General features: G+C 41.9%; 1 protein-coding gene across 5 annotated transcripts in view; it reads left to right on the forward strand.

The window, feature by feature from the left end:
- RNF144B (ring finger protein 144B) overlaps positions 1-19,002 on the forward strand; it is a 133,855-nt gene extending 114,853 nt beyond the window's left edge. For all 5 annotated transcript variants that reach the window (XM_032462558.1, XM_014567329.2, XM_006194283.3 and 2 more), the window contains exons 5-8: positions 8,255-8,459; positions 10,347-10,491; positions 14,079-14,168; positions 15,327-19,002. In XM_032462558.1, coding sequence (XP_032318449.1) covers positions 8,255-8,459; positions 10,347-10,491; positions 14,079-14,168; positions 15,327-15,467 — 581 coding nt within the window. In that variant the 3' untranslated portion in view covers positions 15,468-19,002. The remainder of the gene's footprint in view (positions 1-8,254; positions 8,460-10,346; positions 10,492-14,078; positions 14,169-15,326) is intronic.
- Positions 19,003-25,812: the final 6,810 nt, after the last annotated feature.

Genomic DNA, 25,812 nt, shown 5'->3' on the forward strand with positions numbered 1-25,812 from the left:
ACATTTATCTGTCATGTGCCAGGAAATTTGGTAAGCACAATTACCTTCGTCTCATTTAACTTTTGCAATTACCCTGACACGAAAAAAGAAAATCATGCAAAGCATAAAGTGGGGAAGAGTTAGGAGTGTTTGCAGGGGATGGTATTTGCTACCTATGACCACAGTTTGGTTCAGTCTCGTAGGCTTTTTATTTTTAGCAAGCCAAAAGCAGCTTCATCTCTCATGAGCAGATCATTTAACTGAATTTGTAAGGCTGATATATTAAGGTGAAGTTCACTAAAAAATTCTTGGGTTACATTACCTGAATTGCATGGTTGCCCTGTAGAAACATGCAAACAGGATGCTGTTGAACATGGAATCAGAACCAGCAGAGTCAGATGAATTTTAGGTTTCCAATGGATGAAGCATAGCCTTATTCCCTGTCCTGTGTGGATTCTTAGCCAACTAGAGGGATTAATGGTGCGGTAGTTTATATTGGACCCCCTGATCCTTCCACGTGGGCTGATTAGATTGGACATTATAACACATCAGATGCTGATTAATGGGGTCAAACATCTGCCCTGCCATTCTCCCACTTTATCCTAATATCCTCTCATATAAAAATAAATCATTGCTGGAACTTAGACATTCACCCTGTGGATGGATGTGACTGGTAGCCAGTGCCATGATTTGAGGGCTTCTTACCTGGAGAAAGTCAAAGGAGTTAGGTTGAATTTTCAGACTTCTTCTTAAGCGGTCAGAGCTGTCAATCCCACCAGTCCCACTCAGTAACCAGGGCTCAGCCATTTATAGCGTTCTGTTGCCCCAGATGCTCCTCTGGTCCTCCATGACCACCGACCTCGTCCCCACCCACCTGCTGCCCCATCTATCAGTAGCAGGCCTTATTCATCATTGTTTCTGGACGTTTTATTAGCTAAAATTTTCCTTTTTTTTGTAATTGATTCTAATTAATGTCTGATTCTAATTAGACAAATTCTAGTAGTATGGTGCTACACAATGCAGTTTACTTGATTGGGATGATCTTTATCTAAATTGTATACTTCCTTTTTAAATGATAGACTTCATGCCCACCTCAAACTCAAAACTTACCAGCAAGGTGAGTGTGAGGGCTATGTCAGGAAAATATTTTGTGTGGAACTATTTAAAAGGGGATCTTGGGATGTTATCAAATACTAATATTATGAATGGGTTAAGTAACTACTGGTAGAAAGTGAAAGTCATTGACTGGACTCTGGGGCAGAACTGGAGAGGTTGTTTTTACTCTGAGAAAATGTAGAATCAGGTAAGTGGCAGCTCCTCTATCTTAGGAAGAAAAATTATCATTGGTTTTGTTCAATTCGTATTGCTACCAAGTTCTTTTCTCAGTTTTTAGTTTGCCATCCAGTGTTTTAATTTTCCTGTGACACGTTTGATTAGCTTGTCTTTTACGTCTTTGTTTTCATCTATGTCTTTGAGGGGAAAATCTTTTGAATAGGAATGGTCCAAAATCATCACTCTGTTTACGCAAATCAGAGAAGTGCCATTTGGCATTGATTGGTTAGTCTATGAATTCACTTTCCGTCCATCTGTGATTTTTCCATTGGCTACTGCTGTGTTTGTAGATTTTCCTTTCTGGGTCTGTCTTCCAATATTAACAAAGAAAAGGGAGTACTGAGTTTGACATGTGTTCATGATTATTGCTTTACTTTCTACTGGTTCTCAAAGCATATGTCTGATGATTAAGGTTAGAATTTTGTTTGTCTCTTGTTTCCAGAACCTACTTTTTCAATTATTTTTTTTTTTAAACTGGGCTAAGATTATCCATCTCTAGTCCTTAAACACTTTTTCCAATTTTTGTGACCCTTTTAACTTACTGTGACTGCAAGTTGCTTCAGTTCCTTGGCAGGTTAATGTGTCTGTTCTTGGACATTTGTATTATCATATAGTGGCTGGAAACTCTTACAAATGGTGTAAGTGCCATTATTGTTCTCCTTCATAAAAAGGTGACTGCAATGGGAATTTGTTTTCCTGTTATCACCTGTGAATCCTACTGCCTTCACTGGCATATTCAGTATGTAAGTTATGTATGTACTGAGTATCTGTTATGTGCCAGGGGAAGTTCCAGGGGTGGCTTCAAGCTGTGGTTCCCTCTTTCTTTGAAAGCTCTTTTGTTCTCAGCAGTTTTCACCAGCCTCCTTTCATTTGGAGTCTTCACATTTATGACACGGCTCTTCAAATTTCACCTCGCTCTTGTGTTTGTCCTGGGTGAAATGCTCCCACTCCACCTTTGGTATCTGATTATTCAAGTCTTATCTCACCAGAGCTCCCTGTGTAGCTGTTTGGCTTCTTTTAGTGTTTTTTTTTTCTCTTTAAGGCTGCATGACACTAAATGACTTTATCATCAGTTCAGCTTTATTTTTTTAACATCTCCCACTTCTCATTAGTCACCTTCCTTTTCGTAGTTTCTGATCGCAAGCTTAGTCTTATCATCTCTGTGTGTACGTGTGTGTGCAGGCACACTTTTTTTTTGAGCCTGATTTTCTGGTGTTTTGTGGTAAATATATGACAAGTGTAGGGTTTCCTTCTCAAGCTACTCTGTGCTTTCAGATGATAACACTTTCTCCTCCACTTCTCAACTTCTTCAACTTTACCATCCAGTTTTTTTTTTTGTTGATCACATTTAAATCTACAACAGCACCCTCTAGATGTTTCCATAGCTCTCCTAAACTGAAATGTCTGCAAAAAAAGACATCTAATAGCAGGTTAGGTGATATTTCTAAAGGGGTCCTGAATTAGAGGCACAATGTTAAGTGTTTGCTTCTTCCTGTCTGTGCTTCCATTTCCTCATCTATAAAATGGGGACAGTAAAGGAATGATTGTCCTCAGGCTGTTGTGGAGAGTAAATGAGTTAATACTGAGGTTGTCACGGTGTGCATTCAATAAATTGTTACTATCATTATTGTTATTTTTGTCATTGTTGTTCAGCACTTCCACCACCAAATCATGTCCCTGGTTTTTTAAACTAAACTAAGAAAGCATCTTCCAGAATCTAGATCGTACCTGGGACTGAGTGCACAGTAATATCACTCCGTTTTCTTTTCTTCTTAATGCAAATCTTTTTCACTGTGTTTCCATCCTTACTGTTCTAGATTCTGGAGAGTTGTATAGAAACTTGATAATCAGTACAAATTTCTTACACCTCTATCATATCAGTTTCCTTCATACAGTGTATTCTCTTTTTTTTTTTTTCTGCTTTATTGAAGCTATTTTATTTTGAAGGGTGGTAATTAGGTTGATTGATTGATTGAAATACTGGGGATTGAACCCAGAACCTTGTGCATGCTAAGCATCTGCTCTACCACAGAGCTATAGCCTCCCCTGCCCATACAGTGTATTCTCACCCAAAGCATGAATCCACCTTCTGTGACCATCTCCGAGGAGATCATGACTTGCTGAGATGAAGTGTTCGAAGTTGCTCCTTAAAGAGAAAAGATTTTCATGATGATAGGGGTTTTATAGTCTATTTAATGATGTGATTGTATTTTTACAAAAATAATGGTATTCTAAGACTAAAAAAGGCCTGATTCCATTATACTCTCATTAACCACGAGTTATGCAAACTCCTGACTTTTATTGGTCTCAATATAACAGTGTTAGACTAGATAATCTCAAAAGTTGTTGCCAAGTTTGAAATTCTGTGGTTCTCGTCCATTATCTTAAGAGCAGTCCCTCTGCTGATGGCCACCTCTGTTTGGGTGTGTTTACTGTAGCAGATGTTAATTCCAATCAGTTTGGTTTAATTGCATTTTAAGTATCTGCAGAAGACCTTTGTTCTTTGAGATAGCAGAAAGCCAATTAATTTTGGCATACTTAAAAATGCAGTGGGTCATAAAAGTTAAAACAGTTTGAATTATTTCGGCTGATAATCAAATTAGCTTGAGTGCATGGTGTTTCCCACAGTAATAAAAGTGCATGCAATGTCTTTTTTTGGCACAGCCTCACAATGGTTGAAGATGGCAGAAAAGCCACTCATGTTAGCTGAGAGAATATATAACAGGATTAAAAAGCAATCTCCCCATGTCTAATGCTGATAGTTTCAGGTGGGAAAACCAAGAGTCTTGAGTTCAGTTTTTGAAAACTGAAAACAATTATTGGGGTCAGACGTGGTCTTTAGGTTTCATGGCAGTTTTATTTTCTTAGAATGTTTCTATTTCCTAATAATCGTCAGAGTACAGAATTAGAAAATAGTTTTAAACAGCATTTCCTGCCTTGCATAATTTACATGAACAAGCAGAGTCTGGGGATCAGATAGTCTTGGGCTTTACTTCAGAAATCAATTCTAATTTTCATAAGTAAATTCCAGTTCAAGTCTGTGACTTCGTCTGTCTCTGATATAAGTATGTTCCAGTTAATCACTTTTAAATCATGTTCAGAGTAAAGTGTTGGGGGCACTATTCTCTTTTTCTAGATTTCTTAGCTTTTCCCCACCTCAGAGCTACAGGAAGCTTTCATCACTGCTGATACAGAAGAAATGAATTGATTATGCACTGGGGTTTTTTTTTGTTTTGTTTTTTTCATAATTTTGGAATAGAAATTGGAAGGAGGAAGGAACTAATAACGCTTAAGAGTTTGGGATAAGTGTGCATTTTGTTTATCAACATTATAACTGTGTTTCTCAGGCCACAAGCCAGGAGGTGGAATTGAATTCACAATGATAGTAACAAAAAGTGTTTTAGAAAGTCTCCCATTAACCCCGGGGGCTCTCCTTCCCTTCAGACTCCTCTCAGATAATTGGTGTGCAGGCGAGAGTGAGGAGAAGGCGGCCCTGGCTCATGTGACAGTGATTTGGCTACCACCTGGTGTCCATTCATCTGTTCCTTTTTAGCTTGGGTTCTGGAAGTCCTGTTGGCTACCAATGTCTGATGCCTCTTCAGTGTTTTTCCCTTTTCTACCAATCTGACTTTTAGGCCCCACCCACTTGTGATACACTCTGGTACCTGAGATATATACAGCAAAATTGTGCTCTTAATGGCCTATTGGAGTTATAATTTTAAAAAAGTGAAACAACTCTTAACTTCTGTTGACTTTTACTGGAAGCTGCTCTTCTGGGAGCTAGACTGAAGGTCAGTCAGAAGGGCAGATGCCATGTTTTGCTCAGATACCTTTTCGGGGTAACATGGCCAGGCGTGGATGTCCGGACCCCTCTTCCAGTTGAGGGAAGCTGTTCTCCAAGAGACTCCAAGACGCCCTGTACAAAAATCTCTGTGGGTAGTTGTTTCTGATCTCTGGAAATGCCTGAATGCAGGGCTGAGCAATACAGAAACTTGCCACAGAAGCTCTTTTTTTTTTTTTTTTTTTAACCATTGGGAATTGATCTATGGATACCATTTCTTTCTTTTTCTTTTTTCTTTTTTTTATAGATGCCATTTCTTATACTTCTGTTGCTTCATTCATTTACTCAATGAATACTATGTTCCAGGCACCTTTCTAGGTCAGTGTGGTCAACTGGGATGACAGTATCCAGCTGAATCTCTACCAGGAAATTTTGACAGTGTCACCTTCAAAATACGCTCTGAATTCTCAGTACTTCCACTTCTAATGTGGGTCGTCTTGATTGGGTGTACCATCTTGAATTAGATCAGTACAATAGCCTTCTAGTTGATCTCTCTGCTGCTACTTTGTTCTGCTACCATCTATTTTTTTTTTCCTACAGCAGCCAGAATAATCTTTTAAAAATGGAAATCATACCACAGCACTCCCCTGATCAAAATGGCCCTCCCCTGCAATGGTGTCTCATCAAGTGTGAGCCTTATCATCATGATCTGCCTTCAGGCCCTTGGTGACTATTCCCAGATAATCTCCTGGGGACTCTTCCCTCTGCTCACTTAGCGCCTTGTAAAATTGGCCTGCCTTATTACACATGTAAATCTCTTCTTTGGCATTATTGGGATACAAGTTGGAAATCTGTGGCTGCTGATTCATGGCTCTGATTTATAGGCTTAAATGTGATGATTAAAAATGCACAGCTATGAAAAAAAAAAAAACCCTCAAAAGTAGAACTAATGTTTGCTCAGTGTCATCTGGTTCTTACAAATGTAACAGTCCCAAAGGCTTATCTTTCCCAATTCTAACCAAATTAGTAGTTACCCTGTTGAAAGAGTAGAAAGTGTGCATTTGAGTTGAGGGGTCTCTGTCATGAATCAAAAATAGAGAAGTCAGAGAGAAAAACAAGTGAAAGAAATATTCTCTAGAGACACCAATGTACCTGTTCTTCTCGTTCAAAAATAACAGAACTCATGAATTTCTATAGAAGACTTGCGTGTGGCTATTTGACGATAAGGGCTAAATCTTCAGTCTTGTCTGTAGCTCCAGTAAGAAGAATTGAGTCACTACTCCTTTGAATACTCCATTCTTAACTCCTTGTTAATTAACTTTGCTCCTTACTTTAACATAGAAATATAAAACTGGAGAGGACTTGCACGAGTTTGGCTAGATTGCTCCCCACCTCCTCGCCCGTCCTCTTCCCACCAGAATAGCCATTTACTCTGCCTTTAACGGTTTATCAAGAGAACGGTAGCAGACCTCCCTTGGCAAGTATCTTTAATGTAGCTAGAGCAGTATTTAAAAGATGTAGGACAAGCTCAAGCACCTGTATGAAAATCTGTGCTTCCAAACAAAAGGTACATGGACAAATGATACCGTATTGCTACTGTGGGTGCCTCCTGTATTGATGGACTTTGCTTTAGGCTTTAATCATGTGAGATTCTAACTAGCAGAGCTTTCTTTTTATTTAAATTATTTTAGAAGGTGGCTGATGGGAGAAGGGGTCCGTTTGAGAGAAGTAATTGGTTTAAATCAGTAGGTATTTGGTTTCTCTTGTCTCCCCTGACCCTCTGCATTTATAAAGGGAAATTTTTTGATCCGCTAGGGTGGACGGGAATATCCTGAATGCATCCCGTCTGATTGGTGCTGATTGGCTTAGTGGGGGGGTGCTTGAAACCCTGGTGGGGAGATCCAGAGACACCTCCTTGTGACATGCTGTGCTTCTAAGTGCAGAACCTAAGCCTGCCCTCTAGGGTGGCTCTCCCTGGAGTTGAAGATCCCAGACAGACATGCAAGAGCAGTTAATGAACAGTAAACTAGAATATATAACCAAAAACCAAATACTCTTTAGAAGAGTATTTGGTTTTTCATACACATGTGAGTGTGACTTCTAGGATAAAGACCTGACTGTATATAGGATGCTCAGGAAGCAGGAAAAGTTGATCAGCAAATATGGTTGAAAGAACCACCTCTTCTAGTTAGGACTTCTCTTCTTTTTGTGCTGTATGAATTCTGTTCTTCCCTTTCCCACTCTGTGCTCCACACTTGTCTGTGCCAGCTTTGGTTTTAGATATTTATGCTTTCACTCTCAATTTGACTTGCGTTCAGTGATATGTTGGTAAACAAATTTTTGAGGGGGTGGGGGTCGGGAGAGGAGGCTTTTGATTTATAGTGTTTGCCAGTTTACAGGGTGTAAATACTTCCACTGTGGCCGATTTCCAGCAGCCCGTGTGACGTCGCTGAACGAGGAGTTGGAAAGAATGTGGGGGGTTCTTGTGAGTCAGCAAGAGCCCACTCCTAGACGTGACTTTTGGTGTCCTTGCTCAGCATTTCCTTTAAGTACAGAAGGAGACTCATCTTTTATTTTTGTGCCTTCCAAACTCTGGCTGCCTACAGAGTTGCTGTTCCAGGGTTTTTCATTTTTCTTTAATCTCTGTTTATGTGGCACTGTAGCTCTTTCTAACTTAATCTCCTTGTGTTTCATCTCAGCATGTGTCATCTGCTGTGTGCTGCAATGCGGAGGGACTAGTTTTACCTCCTGATTCTAGAGCTGATTAAAAGGGGACACTTTATTGTGGATGCTTGGACAAAAAAAAGCATAAAAAGCTTTCTGTATATTAAAATGTTTCTGTATTTTAAAAGCTTTCTTACTTCCATCCCCTAAGATCTGCTCACAGATGTTTGTTAGTGATTTTATTTTTGTTATCTTGCGAGATGGTCTGCTGGTTATCACATGGCCTATTCCATGAGTACCTGCTCTAAGAAGTGTGGCAGGGCTGAGTGACCTCGTAGGTTTGGATCCGTCTTGGAGACCAACAGTAGAAATCACCACCCTTGGTTGTACTACGCTTCCATAAATGTTGGCCTAGAAAAGAGAATAAATGGAGGGGAGAAATCTTCAAGCTTGAATGAAAGGCAGTAGACCATCACGTTTTCTTTCTTTACGCTTTAGAAGTTCACCTGGACCCGTACAGAACATGGTGTCCCGTGGCAGACTGTCAGACGGTGTGCCCTGTTGCGTCGAGTGACCCAGGACAGCCTGTGCTGGTGGAGTGCCCTTCTTGCCACCTGAAGTTCTGCTCCTGCTGCAAGGACACTTGGCATGCAGGGGTCTCCTGCAGAGATGGTCAGCCGATCGTCCTGTCAACAGAGCACGGGTAAGAAAGGAGACTTTGTCCTTGGGATGGTCCGCTAGTATTCTTAGAAGTATGTTGCTTGGAGGAGGTGTAATCTTGGGATGGGATTTCAAGATTAGTTGTTTCCCTGCAGAAGTATCTCAGAATTGGTAAGTTGTTAACAAAGAAAATAACCCAATAAGCATTTCTAAAGGGATTTTAATTATTTACCCCTGCACCCAACCCAGAGACGCTTTCAGATGTTGCTGAAGTTGGCATTTGTATGAGTTTTGATTTCTCTTGAGGTAGGGAGGCATGCGGTCCCCTGGTTCTGACTGGGACAGCGTGGCTTGTCCATGGCTGTTTACTTCGGTACCATAACCACCTGCAACTGATAAGCCTCATACCTCCCGCTTGCGAAGTGGTGCAGAAATGATTTTTTCCCCTGACTAAATTGCTGGCTCGTGAGGTGTCTAGTCATATCAAAAAGAACACAGCGGTGGAAACAACAGCCCTTCGGTGTAGCACGCTGCTAAAATTCGTGTGTGCTAGGGGAAAAGAGCTGATCTTTCAATACTTTATGCTCTGAAAACACGGTGCCAGGGTTGAGATTTTGTTATGATGAGAAGCAGTTCACCCCGTACCTTGAAGGGTGGAGGGTTTTTTATGGCAACAGCAGGGCCCGGGGTGAGAGACCTCTGTGTTTGATCCCTTGCTGTGCTAGGGGCTGTGGCTGATGTGGCATCAGCAAGCCAGCGCTGTACGTCCAGTTGGCTTAATCACCCAGCGCCCTCGGAGTGCGTGGAGCCAGTCTCCGGGGACAGCGATGCTCGCTGGCTGTGATGCTGCGCTTGAATCGCCAACCGGGCAAATCACGAGGGGAGAAAGATCCAACCCACGTGGCGGGCGTGTGCCCGCCTAACCCGTACCTGCTGCATTTTCACTGCTGTGGCAGGACGGTTCCTGGGTATCACAGGACGAGGGAAAGATCCCAGAGGAAAGAAGCGCTGAGTTCTGACATTGTCACTTGGCGTCTGGTGCACTCGTGCAAGTCACTCGGCCTCCAGGAGTCTATTTCTCTGTTTGCTGGGGGAGGGGAAGGTACGGGTTCACTGCCACATAAGGTTACTGTGAGCACCACATCCGATCATAGGTGTGACAGCACTCTGTGAACTTGGTGTCTCTGTGTGCTGCCTGGCGGTTTTGGCGAATAGCAGCTAAAATGCAACCCGGTGCCAACCAAGGCTCACCTGGCCCTCCCGCCCCTCGGTTTGTGCTGCTGCTTTTCTGTGCCCCTTGAGCCTGGGAGCCTTGCTGGCGGTTCCCCTGTCTGGAGCCGGTCTCTTCAATGCCGTGAGGCATTGATTTTAAAGTACGGATAGTTGACTCCCGCCAGTCCCCTCCGTTTGTTTATGCGGACAGATTGTTAGATGGATGATCTCTGCCCTCGTCAGATGCCGACCTATTTTCCTGCTTTGTGGCAGGCTTCTTGTCCTTTTTTATTCTGTGTGTGCTCAGGGAACGAAAGACTAATTTGGCAAAACAATGAATTCAATCAGCTGTGGAAAATACAATTATTCTATTGACTCAAAGCCAAAGATAAATAAATTAAGGTTCTTTTTTTGTTTTGAGGGATCTGAACAACTCATAATATGTGTCCCTCCTGTTTTTACCCCCACCCTTTCCCTTGGAAGTGAATTAAGCACAGAGAGTGAAGAGTTCACTCCCTACCCATCAGGACCCCTGGGAACTCAGTTGATGACCGTAGAGTTGGGTCTAGAAGAGCGTTATTTGACTGTTTAATTAATTATACTCAGCCCACTTCCTCCATAGCTCTGGTTAATGTACACCTTGTGGTCTGTGCTTTTTGAGAAATCAGACAGCATTCTCAATCCCTACCCTATAATTTCTCATTCCTTTTGTTTCGAGGCCCCTCTTCGGGACAGAGGCAGAAGCCCCCATTAAGCAGTGCCCAGTGTGCCGAGTTTACATCGAACGCAACGAAGGCTGCGCTCAGATGATGTGTAAGAACTGCAAGCATACGTTTTGCTGGTACTGCCTCCAGAACCTGGACGTAAGTTCACTTGGAAGAGCCTCCTCGTGTGATCTGGTCTTTCTTTGCACTGTATCTGCAGCAGCCAGGATCCCACGGGCTTTCCTTTTAAAACGTTGAGCCCAGGAGGGGAAGGTATAGCTCAGTGGTAGAGTGTGTGCTTAGCATACACCAGGTCCTGGGTCCAATCCCCGGTACCTCCGTTAAATAAAAATAAAAAAATACAATACCGAGCCTGTTTTGGTTCTGCAAAGCGATTCTATTTTTCCTCATGAGAGTTCCACAGCCTGCTAATTCAGGGACCTCTCTGTGATTACCATAGGGGTGTCACCTTAACTCTAGAGGCAAGCTTTTGTTTTAGGGATGTTTCCTGCTTTGGGGGCAGCATCTTTCTCTGTTTTGTCCAGGACTCTTAGTGTAGTCATTTTATATTGCTCTTGTAACCGATTACTACAGATTTGTGGCTTAAGGCAACACACGTTTCTTCTGGGTTAGTTCTGTACATTGGAAGTCTGGCACGGGCCTCACTGGATTAAAATCCAAGTGTCCTCGGGGATGCGTTCTTTCTGGAAGCTTGAGGAGAGAATCCACTTCTTTGCCTATTTTAGCATCTGGAGGCTGCCTGCGTTCCTTGGCCTGTGGCCCCCTTTCCCATCTTCAAAGGCAGCAGCATCACATCTCTCTGACCCTCCTTCCTTTGTCGTAGCTTCCAGAGCCATTCCCTCTGACACCAGCCGGGCAAGCGTCCCTGCCTTTGAGGACCGGCGTGATTAGATTCAGGCCATCTGGGTAACACAGGGTAATCTCCCCCATCTCAAGGCCTTTAATCACACTCACTCCACACGGCAGAAGGGACTTGGTAACATAGTCACAAGTTCTGGGAAACAGGCCACCGGCCTCTTTAGGGGAGCAGTTATTCTGCCTGCCACAGTTAGATTGGTTTTTTTCTTTTTGAATTTAAGGGGAAAAGCCATTCAAATCAATAGTGTCTCTTAATTATTATCTCATTCATGGGCTTCATAGCAAGATTTTACTGTTCTGTCAGGGTCCCCTTTGCACCTAAAGGGGTCTGGCCTAATTATCCACCCACACCTCCACCCTGCAGGAAGTCTGTCTTCTCAAATTCTGTCCAGTGCTGAGGCCAGTGGTAACCTCCGGATGAAAAGGGGTGAAAGACTGGTGAGAATTCTGTTGTTTTCAAGGCTAGTGTTTTACAGTTTGGGGCGGCACAAGCTGTTTATCGGGATTCCCTACTTTGGCAATTTGGGCCTATAAAGGAGGTCCGTTCCAGTGGGAGCCCTCACTCCTGGTTGGATGGGTGGCTATTCTTTTCACAGCTTCTCATTATAACTACTCAGTCTGCTTCAGTTCGATAGGCCATTTGTGTCAGGGTTTTAGTATCATCCACACTCAGCAAGTGAGCGCAGTTAAAACGTGAGACGCATGGTGACCACACAGGCCTGAGTTTTAACAGAAAATGAGGGAAGTGGGTTAGGCTGACACCTACAAGTAAGAGCCTCCATCAGCTTGATGATGTCAGGGTTTCAAGGTGAGGTGTGCACTGGGGAGAAGAAAACTGATATTTTAGATTCTAAAAGCTCAGCAGCTCAGGTTGATAAACATGTTTTCCTTCTTTTAAAAAAAAATTCTACTTACTATAACTCCTTGAATTACAATTATGTTTGATATTAGAGACCCCTCCTAGTTCAAATGAGTGACAGATTCTGGATCAGGATTTGCCTCATGATTTTCCCCCTTCATGCTTTACAAATGAAAGAAATCTTACTTTTTAAAAAATTTTCCTTCAGGTTTAACCAGGCTATTAATTGCATTCATATCCACAAGGAGGCTGAGCCCATGAGGTTCTCTTTAGGAGGCAGGAGTGTAAGAGAATAAATATGTGCCCCAGATCTCTCCATCCTTTGGCTGAAATACGTTTGGGGTATGGCGTTGCTAAGAACACAGTGTTCTGTCCCTTGTGCTGTTCTGGTGTGCGAGGTGAAATGGTACAGATGTTCAGTTGCTAGCTACACAGCATCTTCTTCTGGTCATTGTTTTTCAAGATCTCACTGTCTCAGTTTTAGCCAAGGGCATTGGCTTGTTGGTCATGAGGGTTTTCTGTAGGCAAGTGTTCCATGTCAGATGATGGTGTTGATCTTTGTTTATAGGAAAGTTTTAGAGCATGGGTCTAGGAGAAGGGTGATTGTCCAAAAGCCAAGCCTGAGACAGACACCAAAAAGAATGGTTTTGAGTTTTGCTGTGGGGAATTGGGTTTGTTCCTGCCCTGATTCTCATCTCTGCTGTTTCAGTGAATGAAATATTCTTCACCTTCTGCTTTGGGAACCTCAGAGACGTGTCCCCTTTGGTTATATCTTCTCTCTCCTGTGACTTCTGCTTCTTGTCTCTACTCTCCAATATACTCAGGCACTCCACTGTGTCCCATTTGAAAATGAATAACACTTTTCTCAAGCCTACGTCTTTCCCTTACTGCCGTGCTATTTCTCTCCTTCCTTTAGAAGCCAATTCTCAGAAAAGCAGAATCACATCTAGCAAAATCCTCTGGTACGCAGGCAGATTCCCACGTAGTCCCACCCTGGCTGTATTCTTCCCAGGCTCTGAGGGATTGCTGCAGGGAAAGGTTCAATGGATACTTCAGTCCTCGTCTTACTTGGACTCTCTGCTGCTTTTGTTTTGACATCTTGACCATCACTGTGCCGGTGATACCATCTCTTCTGATTTTCCTTTGTTTCTGGCCACTTCTCAGTTTCCTTTCCAGACTCTTCCCTGGCCCATTCTATTTTTTTTTTTTTTTAGTGCATTTTGAAAAATTGAAGTACTGTTGATTTACAATATTGTGTTAGCCTTAGCCCATCCTTAAATGTGGGTGTTCCGTAGCCTCTTGGCTTCTCCCTTTGCTTCTGCACCCTCTCCCTGGGTCATCTCATCTAATTCTGTGGTCTCTTCAATCCAAAGACACTGCTTCCCAAGTCATTTCCCCCAAATCCAGATCTATGTAATCAGCTGCCTTTAGCACAGTACTGCCTGGCTGTCTCAAGTATCTCTCGAGTCCAACACATCCAAACCGTGACCATCATCTTCCCAACAAAATCCATCTCTATGCTGTCATTCCCTCCCTAGAGCCACTGCCCTCCACCCAGTGCTTCTCCCTTCTCTGTGATTTCTTCTGCCTGTCCCCATCTAGTGAGTTATGCCCTCTTAATGTCGCATGACTGTATTTACGTCTTCTCTGTCTCAGCCCCTGACACTTAATCTCTGCTGATTTAATACAGTGGCCTTTTAGCTGCCTCACTTAGAGCACTCTCATTCCATCCCACACCTCTGCTCAGGCGACCTTTCAAAGACAATTGGTCAGGTCATTAATCTTTTTTAAGAATCAATCAACAGTCATAAGAAGTATAATCAGTTTTTACTCAATGATCTGTGAAACTGAGACACTGTCTGAAGATGACGGGCTCGGAATTCCTAGAGGCTGTCATTAGCATCACCTGAAGGAGCCTTTGCTTCCGCGGAGGTGCTCTGATCTGGTTAGCATCCACCTCCCAGTTCAAAACTGCGTGTTTATCGAAACCTCTCTCTTTGCTTTTCAGAATGACATTTTCCTCAGACATTATGACAAAGGGCCGTGTAGGAATAAACTCGGCCACTCGAGAGCCTCAGTGATGTGGAACCGAACACAGGTACCCTGACCCAAAAAGGAGCATGAGAGAAACCAGACTTAGGATGACTGAAAAAGCGCAGTTGGTCATCCTCCCCACTCTGTTCCCTCCTTACCCCTCCCTCCCAGCCCGAGAGGTTCCGGGGGTTCAGGGGCAGAGCAAGCGAAAGGCAATGGAGCGAGTGCCTGACGTTAATTCACGGGCGCCGTCTCCTAGAGGAGGAGCGAGGGGGTCAGGCCACGGGGCGGCCAGGGAAGTAACAGTGACCTGCAGGATGAAGGATGCTCTTTCCTCCTTAAAAAAAAAAAAGTGATAGGATGACTTTCCTAAAGCCTCTGCTGTGAAAGGCAGGGCTCTGACACCCCACGAGCCCCTGCTGGGGCTCAGATCCTTCTGTACACACCTCCATGTGTTTACATGGCAGGTTCAAAGGGAGTCCTGGTTTATTTTTAATAATATTTTGTAGTTACTGCAGGCCGTGTTCCTTTGGAGGGAGTCCGTGTTAATAGCTTAGTCACCATTATGAACACCCCTCTGAGATGGTTGAGGACGCTCGGGTGGAGCGAGCCAACGCCAACAATCCACGGTCACGCGAAGCTTGCATCGGAGCCCGAATTAGCGTTTGGCTTGCCCTTCTCACCTTTGATTGAGCCCTTGGTGTCTCCCTGGTTTGGATCCAGTTCAGACCAATGCTGGGCACCAGCTAAAAGTTCCCATGATTGTAACTGCTATATGTGCCTGAGATGGTGTCCTGATCAGTTCTGGCTGCTGTCACAAATTACCGTAGTCCGGGCAGCTTAAACAGCAGAAGTGTATTTCTCACAGTTCTGAAGACTGGAAGTCTGAGATGGGCAGCGGCGTGGTTGGGTTGTGGTGAGGACCCTCCACGTGGTGTACAGTTGACTGTCTTCTCACTGTGTCCTCATGTGACAGATAGTGGAGAGAGAAGAAGCAGGCTCTCTGGTGTCTCTTCTTCTAAGGGGACTAATCCCATCATGAGGACTCCAACCTCATGTCCTAATGACCGACCAAAGGCCCCCATTTCCAAACATCATCATATCGGGGACTAGGGTTTCAACATAAGAATTTAGGGGAGGCACAGATGGTCCACAGGTGGTGGTAGAGTAAACACATAGGAAGATTTAACTGCTGAAGCAGGCTTTTCTTCTGCATTTCCAGGTGGTCGGGATTCTTGTGGGATTGGGCATCATTGCCTTGGTGACTTCACCCTTGCTGCTCCTGGCTTCCCCTTGTATAATCTGTTGTGTCTGCAAGTCCTGCCGGGGCAAGAAGAAAAAGCATGACCCATCCACAACCTAAGCTCTCTGTCTGTGTCCATGTGCCAGAGATGTCTGGGTTGTACGAGACAGCACAGTGATAAAGCCCCACTTAGTGAACTCGCCTCCTCCTCCTCGCCAAACTTTGGAAGTGCCTCTGTGTCCAGACTTTGAACTTGCCTGCCCACCTGTGGCATCCAGAAAGGCCAAGCACTGATGTGTGTTCCCGTGTAAAGAGAACCAGGTTCGACAGTCCAGGTTGTGTCCCCAGAGCATGTCGGGAAGCTTTGGGGTCAATGGGGAGGAACTAACACATCATCATGTCATCATCCGAAGGATCCCACTGGATCATTCAACTTCCAGCCAAATCCAAGGAGCCCGAAGGAACATTCGGTGTAATAAAGGTGTTGTCACGGCTGGCAATACACCTGATAACTGAGGAGCCAGTCTGTTCTGTGTTGATTTGACCACCGTGAGAAGCATGGGGGAAAGCCTCATGTAGCAGGGGAAGGATAAGACTGTTGAAGGGGAAATTCTTAGAAGAATTAGAATTCTTATAAGAACGATAAGAGGGCTGCTTATCTTGCTATGGTGGTTCTGCCTCTGCCGATTACTGGGTGTGCTGTTCCCAGCGTTCCGCCAGTAACTTGGCAGAAACACAATCGGTTTCTCCTTGTGTGATCTCAGCTTCAAGCTGGAGAAACTGCTGTGCAGAGGGAGTTGTCCCTTCCCAGGAAAAGGGCTGCTACAGGTAAAACAATCTGGTCTGAGTTAGTATCTTTCCCCTGGGTGGTAAACCTCTCTTCCAGCCAGTAGCTGTGGTCTACAGGATTGTTTTTATGAAGTCTGAGTAGTGTGGCAGAGATTAAAAATCTTCATCAGAGGTAACAGGGACCTTTCTTGAGCACTCTGTTTATGCACCCAACAGATTTAGAACTGGACCTAAAAGTACACACCAAGAGCAGACATTAAAATCCTTGGGGACATCTAGAATCCATGTAACTTGCTGCCTGCCCAGAATTTTTATTCACTGGACGTGCACGGATATACCCAATGGTACACACGAAATAAATGTTTACTTAAAAGCCATTCTGTCTTTCCTTCTGGGACTAATATGGTTCATTATAAATCAACCTAAAGATTTTTTGCATATTATATATATAAATTTTAGGTACAAGTTCATAAGTTCCCTAAAGGTTTCAATTCATAGATAAAACTCTTCAAACAGTCCTTAGTATGGTATCATGCCATCTCGGTGTGTAAAACACTAATTGAAAGTCAAGTTATTTACGTATTTTCAAATACGATTCAGAGCAGCTCTCTTCCCAGCAAAGTTGTGCTCTTTCAAAATCTGTTAGGGCAATCGGAGTGCTTTTTGTATGTACAGGGCGCTGATAAAACAACAAAAAATACCTAAGAAATAAAATGCAAGTGCTTTATATGTATCTCAAGTAGTTAGGATTTGCCTCACCTCACTGTGGCTTATTTTTTCCCATTATACTGTGAGTCAGATTTTGAGTAAATGAGTTTTGAAAAGACAACACCTTTTACTCTAATGACAGGATTGTGTAACTGCCATTAGCAGTGTAGCCCGGTGCTTCGCGAGGACCGTATTAAATGTTAGTGGACAGCGCTCCTTGAAGCTGGGGCACCACGTCGGGAACTGTCAGGACCTGTGATGTTTTCTGAGGTGAGTGGGTAACTAGACTATTACATTGCTGCTATCCCGGACCTGTTATTAAAGAATGATGCTTTGCCAATGTAATGGAATGAATCCTAAGTGGGGATGTGTATATTTAAGGAGCTTTAATTCACGTGTACATATTGATATCTGATATATGTATAGTACGTCTATTGGCCTTGTGCATTTTTATTTACAGTTTGTATAGAACACAGATGAGAACGCTGGGACAACTTTTGAATGGCAACCAACCAAAAGAGATTTTTAATCATGCGTTAGAAATTTCTCAATATTAAATGTCTTTATTTTCCCTTGACACTCTACAAACACTTCAGAAAAAAAATCGGTATCTTCTATCACTGTATTTCATATTGGTATAAATAGAAATGTACATAGATTTGAATAATTTGCTTTGTCTTACACTGCCTCATTATAGTGCAGGGCATTTTTAACTGCTCAGGGGATCACAGGAACTCAGCTGAAATTGAATTTTTGTATCTAAATTGTCAGCCTTGGCAATATATTCTTTCATTAATGTACCCTCCAAGATGGTTCCTTAAACAGGGGCTGATTTCAAGTAACCTGAAATGCTGTATTATCAGAGGCAGAGCTCCTGAATTTGGAGTAAAGGTGGAAGAAAACATCTCTGCTCATTCCTTGGCTAAATTGAAGGAACTTGTTCCTCTCACAGAGATCCTATGAACGAATTAGCTTACTTTTTTTTTTTTTTTTTTTGTAGGGGATGGGGAGTTGGGGGGTATTTGTCAAATAGATTTAAAATAACTGGATTTAAGTTTTTAAATGTTAAAAAGTGCCTGAAAAATGGTGACGTCTTCCTTAAATCGCTAGCTTGTGTGAGATTTTCAGAATCAACAGGCACAGGTTGGTTGGTTAAAACCCAAATATATCTCTGGTGCATCAAAGGGCGAGTTGCAGGGCAGCCTAGAGATTTTGTTTATAACAGGGAAAGCTGACAACTTTGATAACAGAGACTGATGTTTTCATTTCCGATAACTGGCCAGAGAAAAGGTTTAACCTTGTCTCCTTCCTCTCTCTGTTTATCGGTTCTATCCTTTCCTGGTTGCCTTTCTGTTCTAGGAAGAAATAGGGTGTCTATGTAATACTATTTGGATGTTGTGGCAAAAATCTTTTCGTGTTTTCAGTAGTGGAGGCCATTTGAAATAGAAATTTAAAAAAAAATTTCTTCACTGCATTGTGATCTGGGTGGAATAACTCACCTTCCAGAAAAACTATTGGATGGAATGGCACAACATCTAGCTGTTGCCCCTTCTAGGAATTTTTTTCCTTGTTATTAGGTAGGGAAGGTGGGAGAGGAAAGCCATATGGAAGCAAGTTTTAGACTTTTAAGCATCCTGTTTGTTCATGCTGTGGATGTTTGTTCCAGACTTGAAATCTCTAGTTTGAAAGAGGCCTTTGAAAAACAATTCACCGTGTGAATTTTCTTGTAGCTCGCATCACAAGACTCTTACCTATCCAGGTTTGAAAATCTACACGTTTATTTGAATGTGAATCACTGTTTCTTGGAGCCCCAAATTGTCTCTTAAAGATGATAAGAATCTACGTATGTATTACTCTAGCCTTCCCTACACAGTGCTTCTAAAAAACTTCCTGGTCATGAATGGATGCCTTTATGTATATAGAATTGTGTGTATATGTGTAGCTTTATAGACAGTTTCAGAATGCCTTAGATAAATGACATTTTATACAGCTGTTACAATTGATGTCTATAGGCTATTACATCTCATTTAATTCATGATTTAGAAAGTTTTGTTGTGTATTTAAGAAATTGCTGTTGTGTTATATTTTTCCAAGTATTGGAGAGGAGAATAGCTGTTTTAGTCTTTCTGGCCCCAATAAATGTGGAGCAGATAATCAAGTGTGTTTATTTTTTGTTACGCTGTATACTTCTAGACACGTTCAATTTTATCATCCAGGAGCCAACCAAATCACTGTTAAATCTTAGGTTCAGAATGGACCGAAAGCACCCGAATCTGCAATGCCATGTTCAGAAGACACTCTTGCTACTTTGCTTCTTAAAAGAAAGGGGAGCAAGTGTTATACCCTCGCTTGTTGCAGGGTCTTTTGTTGTGTGTGTGATATTCCACTGGTTAACAACTCAAACGTATGTCGTTGCAAAACTGAAAGCTCACGTTCCTATAGTGGTGTTGATGCCCTTTTATTGAATGTTATATGCTTCTAATATGATACCTGAGAACAAAGGTTTACAATTGACTTATAATTAAAATTTCATGTTCTGAGTTTTCAGTTTTGGGAAATCAGTAAGATCATTTAAAAACATGTTTGGGTTATGGTTTCTTAATTTGCTTAATCGTCTCCTAGAATGCCAACATGATTTCATTTTTGAAGTCTGCTTATTATTTGCTGAACTTGAATTTGCATTCCCAAAGAATTATTGAATGAACCATTTTATACAGCAGTGATTTTAATTAATCCCCTAACCAGCAAACTCATTGCAATGTAAATTATGAATCTAGTGAGTCTGGAGAATTAGAATTAGGTTTTTCTGTAATTCAATTATTTTCATTTGTTAGATAGTAAATCTAGTAATTTTTTTTTTTTTGGCCCTAAAGATAGTATCCAGCTCTACAGTATGAGAAAGAAATGAATTTCTTCAAATAATTTAATAGCAATTATAGTGTGTATTATTTATATATTTATATATGTGGGTTTTTTTTTTTAAAGAACTTTCGAGAACAATCTTATGAGATAAAGGGAGCAGATATTGGATCTATTTCACAGAGAAAGCAAAAATGGTTTTGTGTTCGTGTCTTGCCAGGGGTCATACTACTGATGAGTGGTAGCTGGAAAAAAACGCCAAACTCCTTGAAAGCTGTTCTTTCATCAGCCAGTAATTCTGAGCTTGCCTTTACTGTTGTGTGTGAGTCCCAAGAGAATGTCCTCCTGTCTCAGTTGTCTGCATATTCAGTGGAGGCATATGTAAGATATAATTTATTATTTCAAATAATCATTTAGAGTCTGGGTTGTAGTTTGTCTGAAAGCATGCCTAGGACAAAGGGCCACCCCCTGAGATCATCCCCAGTCACCCCCCTGGGGTTCAGCTAGAGGGGAAGGGCAGGAGACAGGAGCTGGAAGGTGATTCATTAGAGAAATAACGCAGTGATGTGCATCTGACTTGCTAATACTGGAACTGGAGTTACAGCTGGGTCAATGTACTGACTCCAAAAGCCAAACTGTTCACCTCTTCCCCACAAATCCGAGCTACATTGTCATCAGTTCCTTTTAATGTTTATAATAAAGACTCAAAGTGATTAACTCAGATCCAGATCGTCCCCTGTTGACATTACTAGCTTGTACTCGAAAGGGCATTTATGGCCTCACTTTAAATAAATCAGTCGATTGGCAGTTTCAGAAGCAAGAAATGGGGTTCTAAATAATGAACTTCATGAATTTCTGACCTATGTAAAGAAGTGCTTTGAATTCCATTTTCTCCCTTTATGTCTTTCAGTTTTATCGGTTTTCCTTTTTTTTTTTTTGTGGGTTAAAACTGGGATCCAGGCTTTTGATGAGAAGCATATTAAGTCTGACATTAGCCATTTTGTCTTGTGGTTCCTTAATGCCTGGGCATGATTTGAGGGGGTTATTTTCTTCTGGGGAGAGTTGACATTAATGCTGTTGAACACATTTAAATAAAATGAATATGAAGGTTTTCTTGAGGTGAGTTGTGGGACTTTTGATTATTCACTAGCCTGGACTAATTTTTCTGAAGCAAAGCCAGTTTGTTTAACTAAAAGCAAACAGGTCCAGAAATCCACACACTGTCCAGCATGGTGTGTCCCAAATTCCAGTCTGGCCCCAGGACTCTGACATCACAAGGGCATGTGAACAGAGTATCTGGAGAAAGTTGGTAAATCTGTGTCACCCAGGGCACAGAACAAGCCGGCGATGTCCTCTGTTCTCCCTGCCCTCTGCCAGTCTGGGCAGTGCGAGGTTGAGGATCAGACACCCAGCTTGCAGTGAGATGGCTTCAGTTCCAGGCCTGGCTTTGCTTGACTGGTGGTGTGGTTCGGGGCCAGCCATTTATCATACAGCATCATTTCAGCCGTCTTAGCTCAGGCTTAGAAGCTCAAAGTGAGATCACAAATGTCAAAATGCTTCTAAGTGCTGTTTGTTGGGAGAGGAGAGGGAGCCGTTGTACTGTGTGTGCTGAGTTTGGGCCCCAAGCTTTCAGCCAGACACTGTTCCCTAAGAGAGGAGGGTCCCAAAATACATTTTAAGCTTATGAATGTGTGTTGAGGGAGGAATAACCTCCTCGATAAATATGTTGTCTTTTTAGATTTAAGATTCCTTTATGTCGTTTTTTCACAAATATTTTACAAGCATTTGGCAAATTTTATGCGCCATTAAAATGGAAGATACATGGAGAGAGAAATGCAGAATTCATAGCAACACAGTAGGTTTTTCTGGGGAAGAGATTTATTGTGGAAACGTGCATTTACAAGATGCCTTATGGTGTGCAAAGTACTTTCAAACATGCTTCCCTTTCCTCTTTGTACTATTCTAGAAAGTGGAAATTAATACGCCCCTCCCCCAATTTACAGATGGGAGGCGAGACTCACGGACCAGGTGACATGGTGCAAGGTTACGTGGTGGGTTGGTGGCAAAGCTAGAATTTGAATCCACATCTTGCATGTGCCTGCCCCAGGACCTCCTAGCATTATATTCATTTTTAAAACAGTGGCTTAAAGCAACACATTTATTAATCTAGTTTCTGTACATCAGAAGTTTGGCATGATGTAGCTGAGTTCTCTGCTCAGGCTCTTCCCCAGCTAAAGATTAAAGTGTTGGCCCAGGTGTATTTTCACCTGGGCTCGGGGTTCTCGTCCAGGCTCACTGGTTGTTGGCAGCATTCACTTCCTTCTCACGCCTTCCGGGTGGTCCCCTCCATCTACAAGCCATGTCTAGTCCTTCCCATAACTCAGATTCTTTTGACATCTGCTGCTGCTGCATCTCTCTGACTTCCATCATGTTAAATTTTAAAGTGGCCAATGGGAACTGTTTTTCATTTTTCAATAGGAAATTTAACTTTCTGCTGTTTCTGTTTCTCTGCCCCGTGAAACCAAGCTGTCTGCGGATAGAATCGTATTAGCTAGAAGAAATCACAGTCTCAGGGAAGAGTTAACAGCATATCTAGCTTCCTACAGGGGAACTGTTGATCTAAAGTTTCCGTTAAGCCTGGCATGGCCAAGGTGTTAACAGTAACCCTGCTTCTGGCTGGCGGCTTTGGGAGGTCCACTTGATCTTTACATGAGACAGATTTTCCCAAATGGGCTTAGAAGAAAATCTGATCTCATCTTTCTAAACAAATCTTCGGAAGATTCAGGACTGGAGTGAATCTTGTGTTGGATTCAGGAAGGACAACTCCTTTCAAGAGCTGGCTTAAAGTGCAGGATGGCGTTTCTACCCAAGTCAGACCAATAGAGCAATGGATTTCAGTTAACCAATGCTGTCTGTTGTTGAAGGACCTACGCCAAAAGTCAAGGTCATTACTTCTCCCTTTCTCCTGTCCCAGTGCAGGAATATAGACCCTGACAAGATGCTTCAGATGTTTTAAACTAGAATGGCCATTTTTCTGACTATAAATGGAAGACTAGAGGGCGGTGTGAGAGCTCTATTAGCCGCTTTCAGCTTCGTACAACATACCATTCATTTTGGCCTCAGTTTCCTCATCTAGAAAATCAGAAGTGATTGTTTTCTTGGTCCAGTTCAGATCTAACCTTTCATGTAAGATGGAAAGGATCACCAGTACCCATCGCAAGCCTCACATACACGAGAAGAGCACACAAGAGGGAAATTCTCCTTAGCAGTCAAGGAATTGGTAATTGCCCAAAGAAGCTTCCAGGCACAGAATTAAAGATAATTCCAGAAGCATGTGAAATATAGTAAAAGTTTATTTAAAATAGGCAAATTCAAAGAACAGTGATTAAACCACATCAGTTTGTTTATAGCTCTTGATGGCTCAAAAGACAACAAAAGTTGGCGAATTTTTCAGGGACACGTTTCCTCTAGTACTTATATTAAAAACAACAGAACCTCGGTATCCTTATTTTAAGCACACAATGGACTATTTATTCTGAGTTTGTCAGTCAAACTCAGTTGCTTATTACTGATTAATTTTTTTCCGTATTTCCTGTACACATGGCATGTTCTGTAAATTGAATTAAATTTCAGGTACATATGTATATGTGTTAATGGATGTTATATAGGACACTATATATGATAGTATGTCTATCTATGCATCTATAGTGTGTGTGTGTGTGTGTATGAATGAACAGGAGACAGGTAGATAAGCACATCTACTTAGGAACAAAGAAATTTTTATTCAGACTTAAATAATACTTTTATTTTAAAAAGTGGAACACAAGACTACTTATGGATTTCAAAAATAGTAAATTAAAAAGTAAATTTAAATATTCAAAAAATGCTTTAAAATGCTGATTTTTAAACTAAAATGTGTTTTCTTGTCCATGTATTACTTGAAACCCAGAATAAGGTTTCTTACAAGTGATTGCTCCCAATTGTGACAAAATGTTTTGATTTAGGGCTTTTAACATTTGAGATTTAATTTTAAGAGTGGTCACACTAAAACTCATTTCTAATATTTAAATCTGATGTCACAAATATAACCAAGGAAGTAAAACAAAGACTTGAAAAAAAATCTTCAGCTTAATTTCTATTACTCATTTTAATGAAAACAAAAATGTGTGTTGATTGCATCTTTAAATGAAAATGAAGCGGGGCGGGGAAGGAAAATGACTGTATTCTTTCCCCATCACCCATTCCTGATCTATAGGGTGTTTCTCAAACGTTTCCACATAAACATCCTCAACTGGTACAAGAACATGAATTCACCCCTGGAAGGAAGAGATTGACCTGGAAACATTGCCCACAGTGAACTACCGAGGACTGGAAACTTCTTTGACATTTCCTGCTTTACTTCTTAATTTTATTGTCTTTAACATTCATCTAAACATTATAATCTATTCCATACTGTTTTGATTTCATTTTGAAGATAACATTGTAAATTACCAAAGTAAAATTCACTTCTTAAAGATGCTTCACCTTTTTCTTGTTTCTTCCAGTACTACTCAGTGTCCCCCTGGGGTGCACCTAAGCTTGTTTGGGAAGGATGCCCTATCTATAGCTGAAGACACTGAAGAAGGCAAGTCTATTGTGTTACTATTCTCATTACAAAGCATGTATTCAGCACCTTCTCTGTATAAACATATGTGTGGCAATTAGTGGCCTAGTCTGGTTTAGGGGAAGGAACATATTGGGCTACTACAGAAAGACGAATAACCATATCAGGTCATGCCTGATAAACGCCAGGTGAGTGACCGAGATATGTGTTACAAGCATGTGGAGGAGGGCAGACATTGCTGAAGCTTTTTGGTTAAGGGTTTACTGGATCAGTGCTTTGATAGGTTGTTAGGATGGTGGTTGCAAAGAAGCAGCAAGGGCATTACAGAGAGGGGCATGGTGAGAGCAAGGTGGCTGGCAGAGTGATAACCAGCCTAATTAAGAAGCAAAGAACTTGTAGAACAGAGGAGAGACGGAAAATGACGAGGAAAGAGAGACCCTCGACTGCCAGGCTCAGGAATTGGTGGGTTCTTATTACAGAGGGAAGCTGGGTAAGGGTTCTGAGCATGAGGGGGTGATATGTACAGAGATACACGTTAGCAGGTTAACCTGACAGCAGTGGATTGCAAGGGAGAAAGCTGGAAGCAGCATGACCAGTTAGGGGCATACGGCACTAGTCTAGGTATAATGAAGACCTGGTCCAGAGCAGCGTCTGCAGAGAAAGGAAAAACAAAGCAAGTGAGAAAGATATTTTGCGGACACACACACATACACACACACACACACACACACACACACACACACACACACACATACACACACATACATATATGTATGTAATTCAATAGCATTTTGGTAGTTCTATCACCAAAGCACTACAGAATAAGTGCTTTTTTTAAAAACAAATTTTTTTTTTTTGGCTTACATCTAACTTTACTATTCTTTTTAAATTTGTTTTCTGGGGGGAGTTAATTAGGTGTATTTATCTATCTATCTATCTATTTTTTTTTTTAAATAGAGGTACTGGGGATTGAACCCAGGACCTCATGCATGCTAAGCACGCACTCTACCACTGAGCTATGCCCTGCCCCCGCCAGAATAAGTGCTTTTAAAAAGTCTTCCATTTTACTACCATTTTCTTATTTGAACATAGTATTACTGCACTGAATCTTAAAACCTCTGTACAATTGCTATTAGTTTTTACCTAGAGCCAGCTTAGAAAGGGTTATGTTACTGTGAGGCTTACTCATAGGACTTACCCTGAAATCCTTCTTGAAACAAAGCAGAGAATAAATACAATTACTCATAGGGCATGATGGAAGAGCCAGACCGAATGCAGAAAAACTGTGTGGGAGATGCATTTCTACTTGGTTTTATAATCTGGGTAATTCTTAAGAAAGTAGAGGCCACAGGAGAGTTCCTTATATTAATGAATTCATTAGTACTTAAGAAATGCTTTCAACCCAACTACATTCTCCTTTCTAAGGGAAAGCTGGGAGCACTGAGGTACACAACCAGCTTGACAAAGACCGGAAATGGAGCTGGGTTCTGAGAGTGCTTTCAGGAA

Source organism: Camelus ferus, chromosome 20, assembly GCF_009834535.1.
Source record: "Camelus ferus isolate YT-003-E chromosome 20, BCGSAC_Cfer_1.0, whole genome shotgun sequence".
NCBI classification, from domain to species: domain Eukaryota; kingdom Metazoa; phylum Chordata; class Mammalia; order Artiodactyla; family Camelidae; genus Camelus; species Camelus ferus.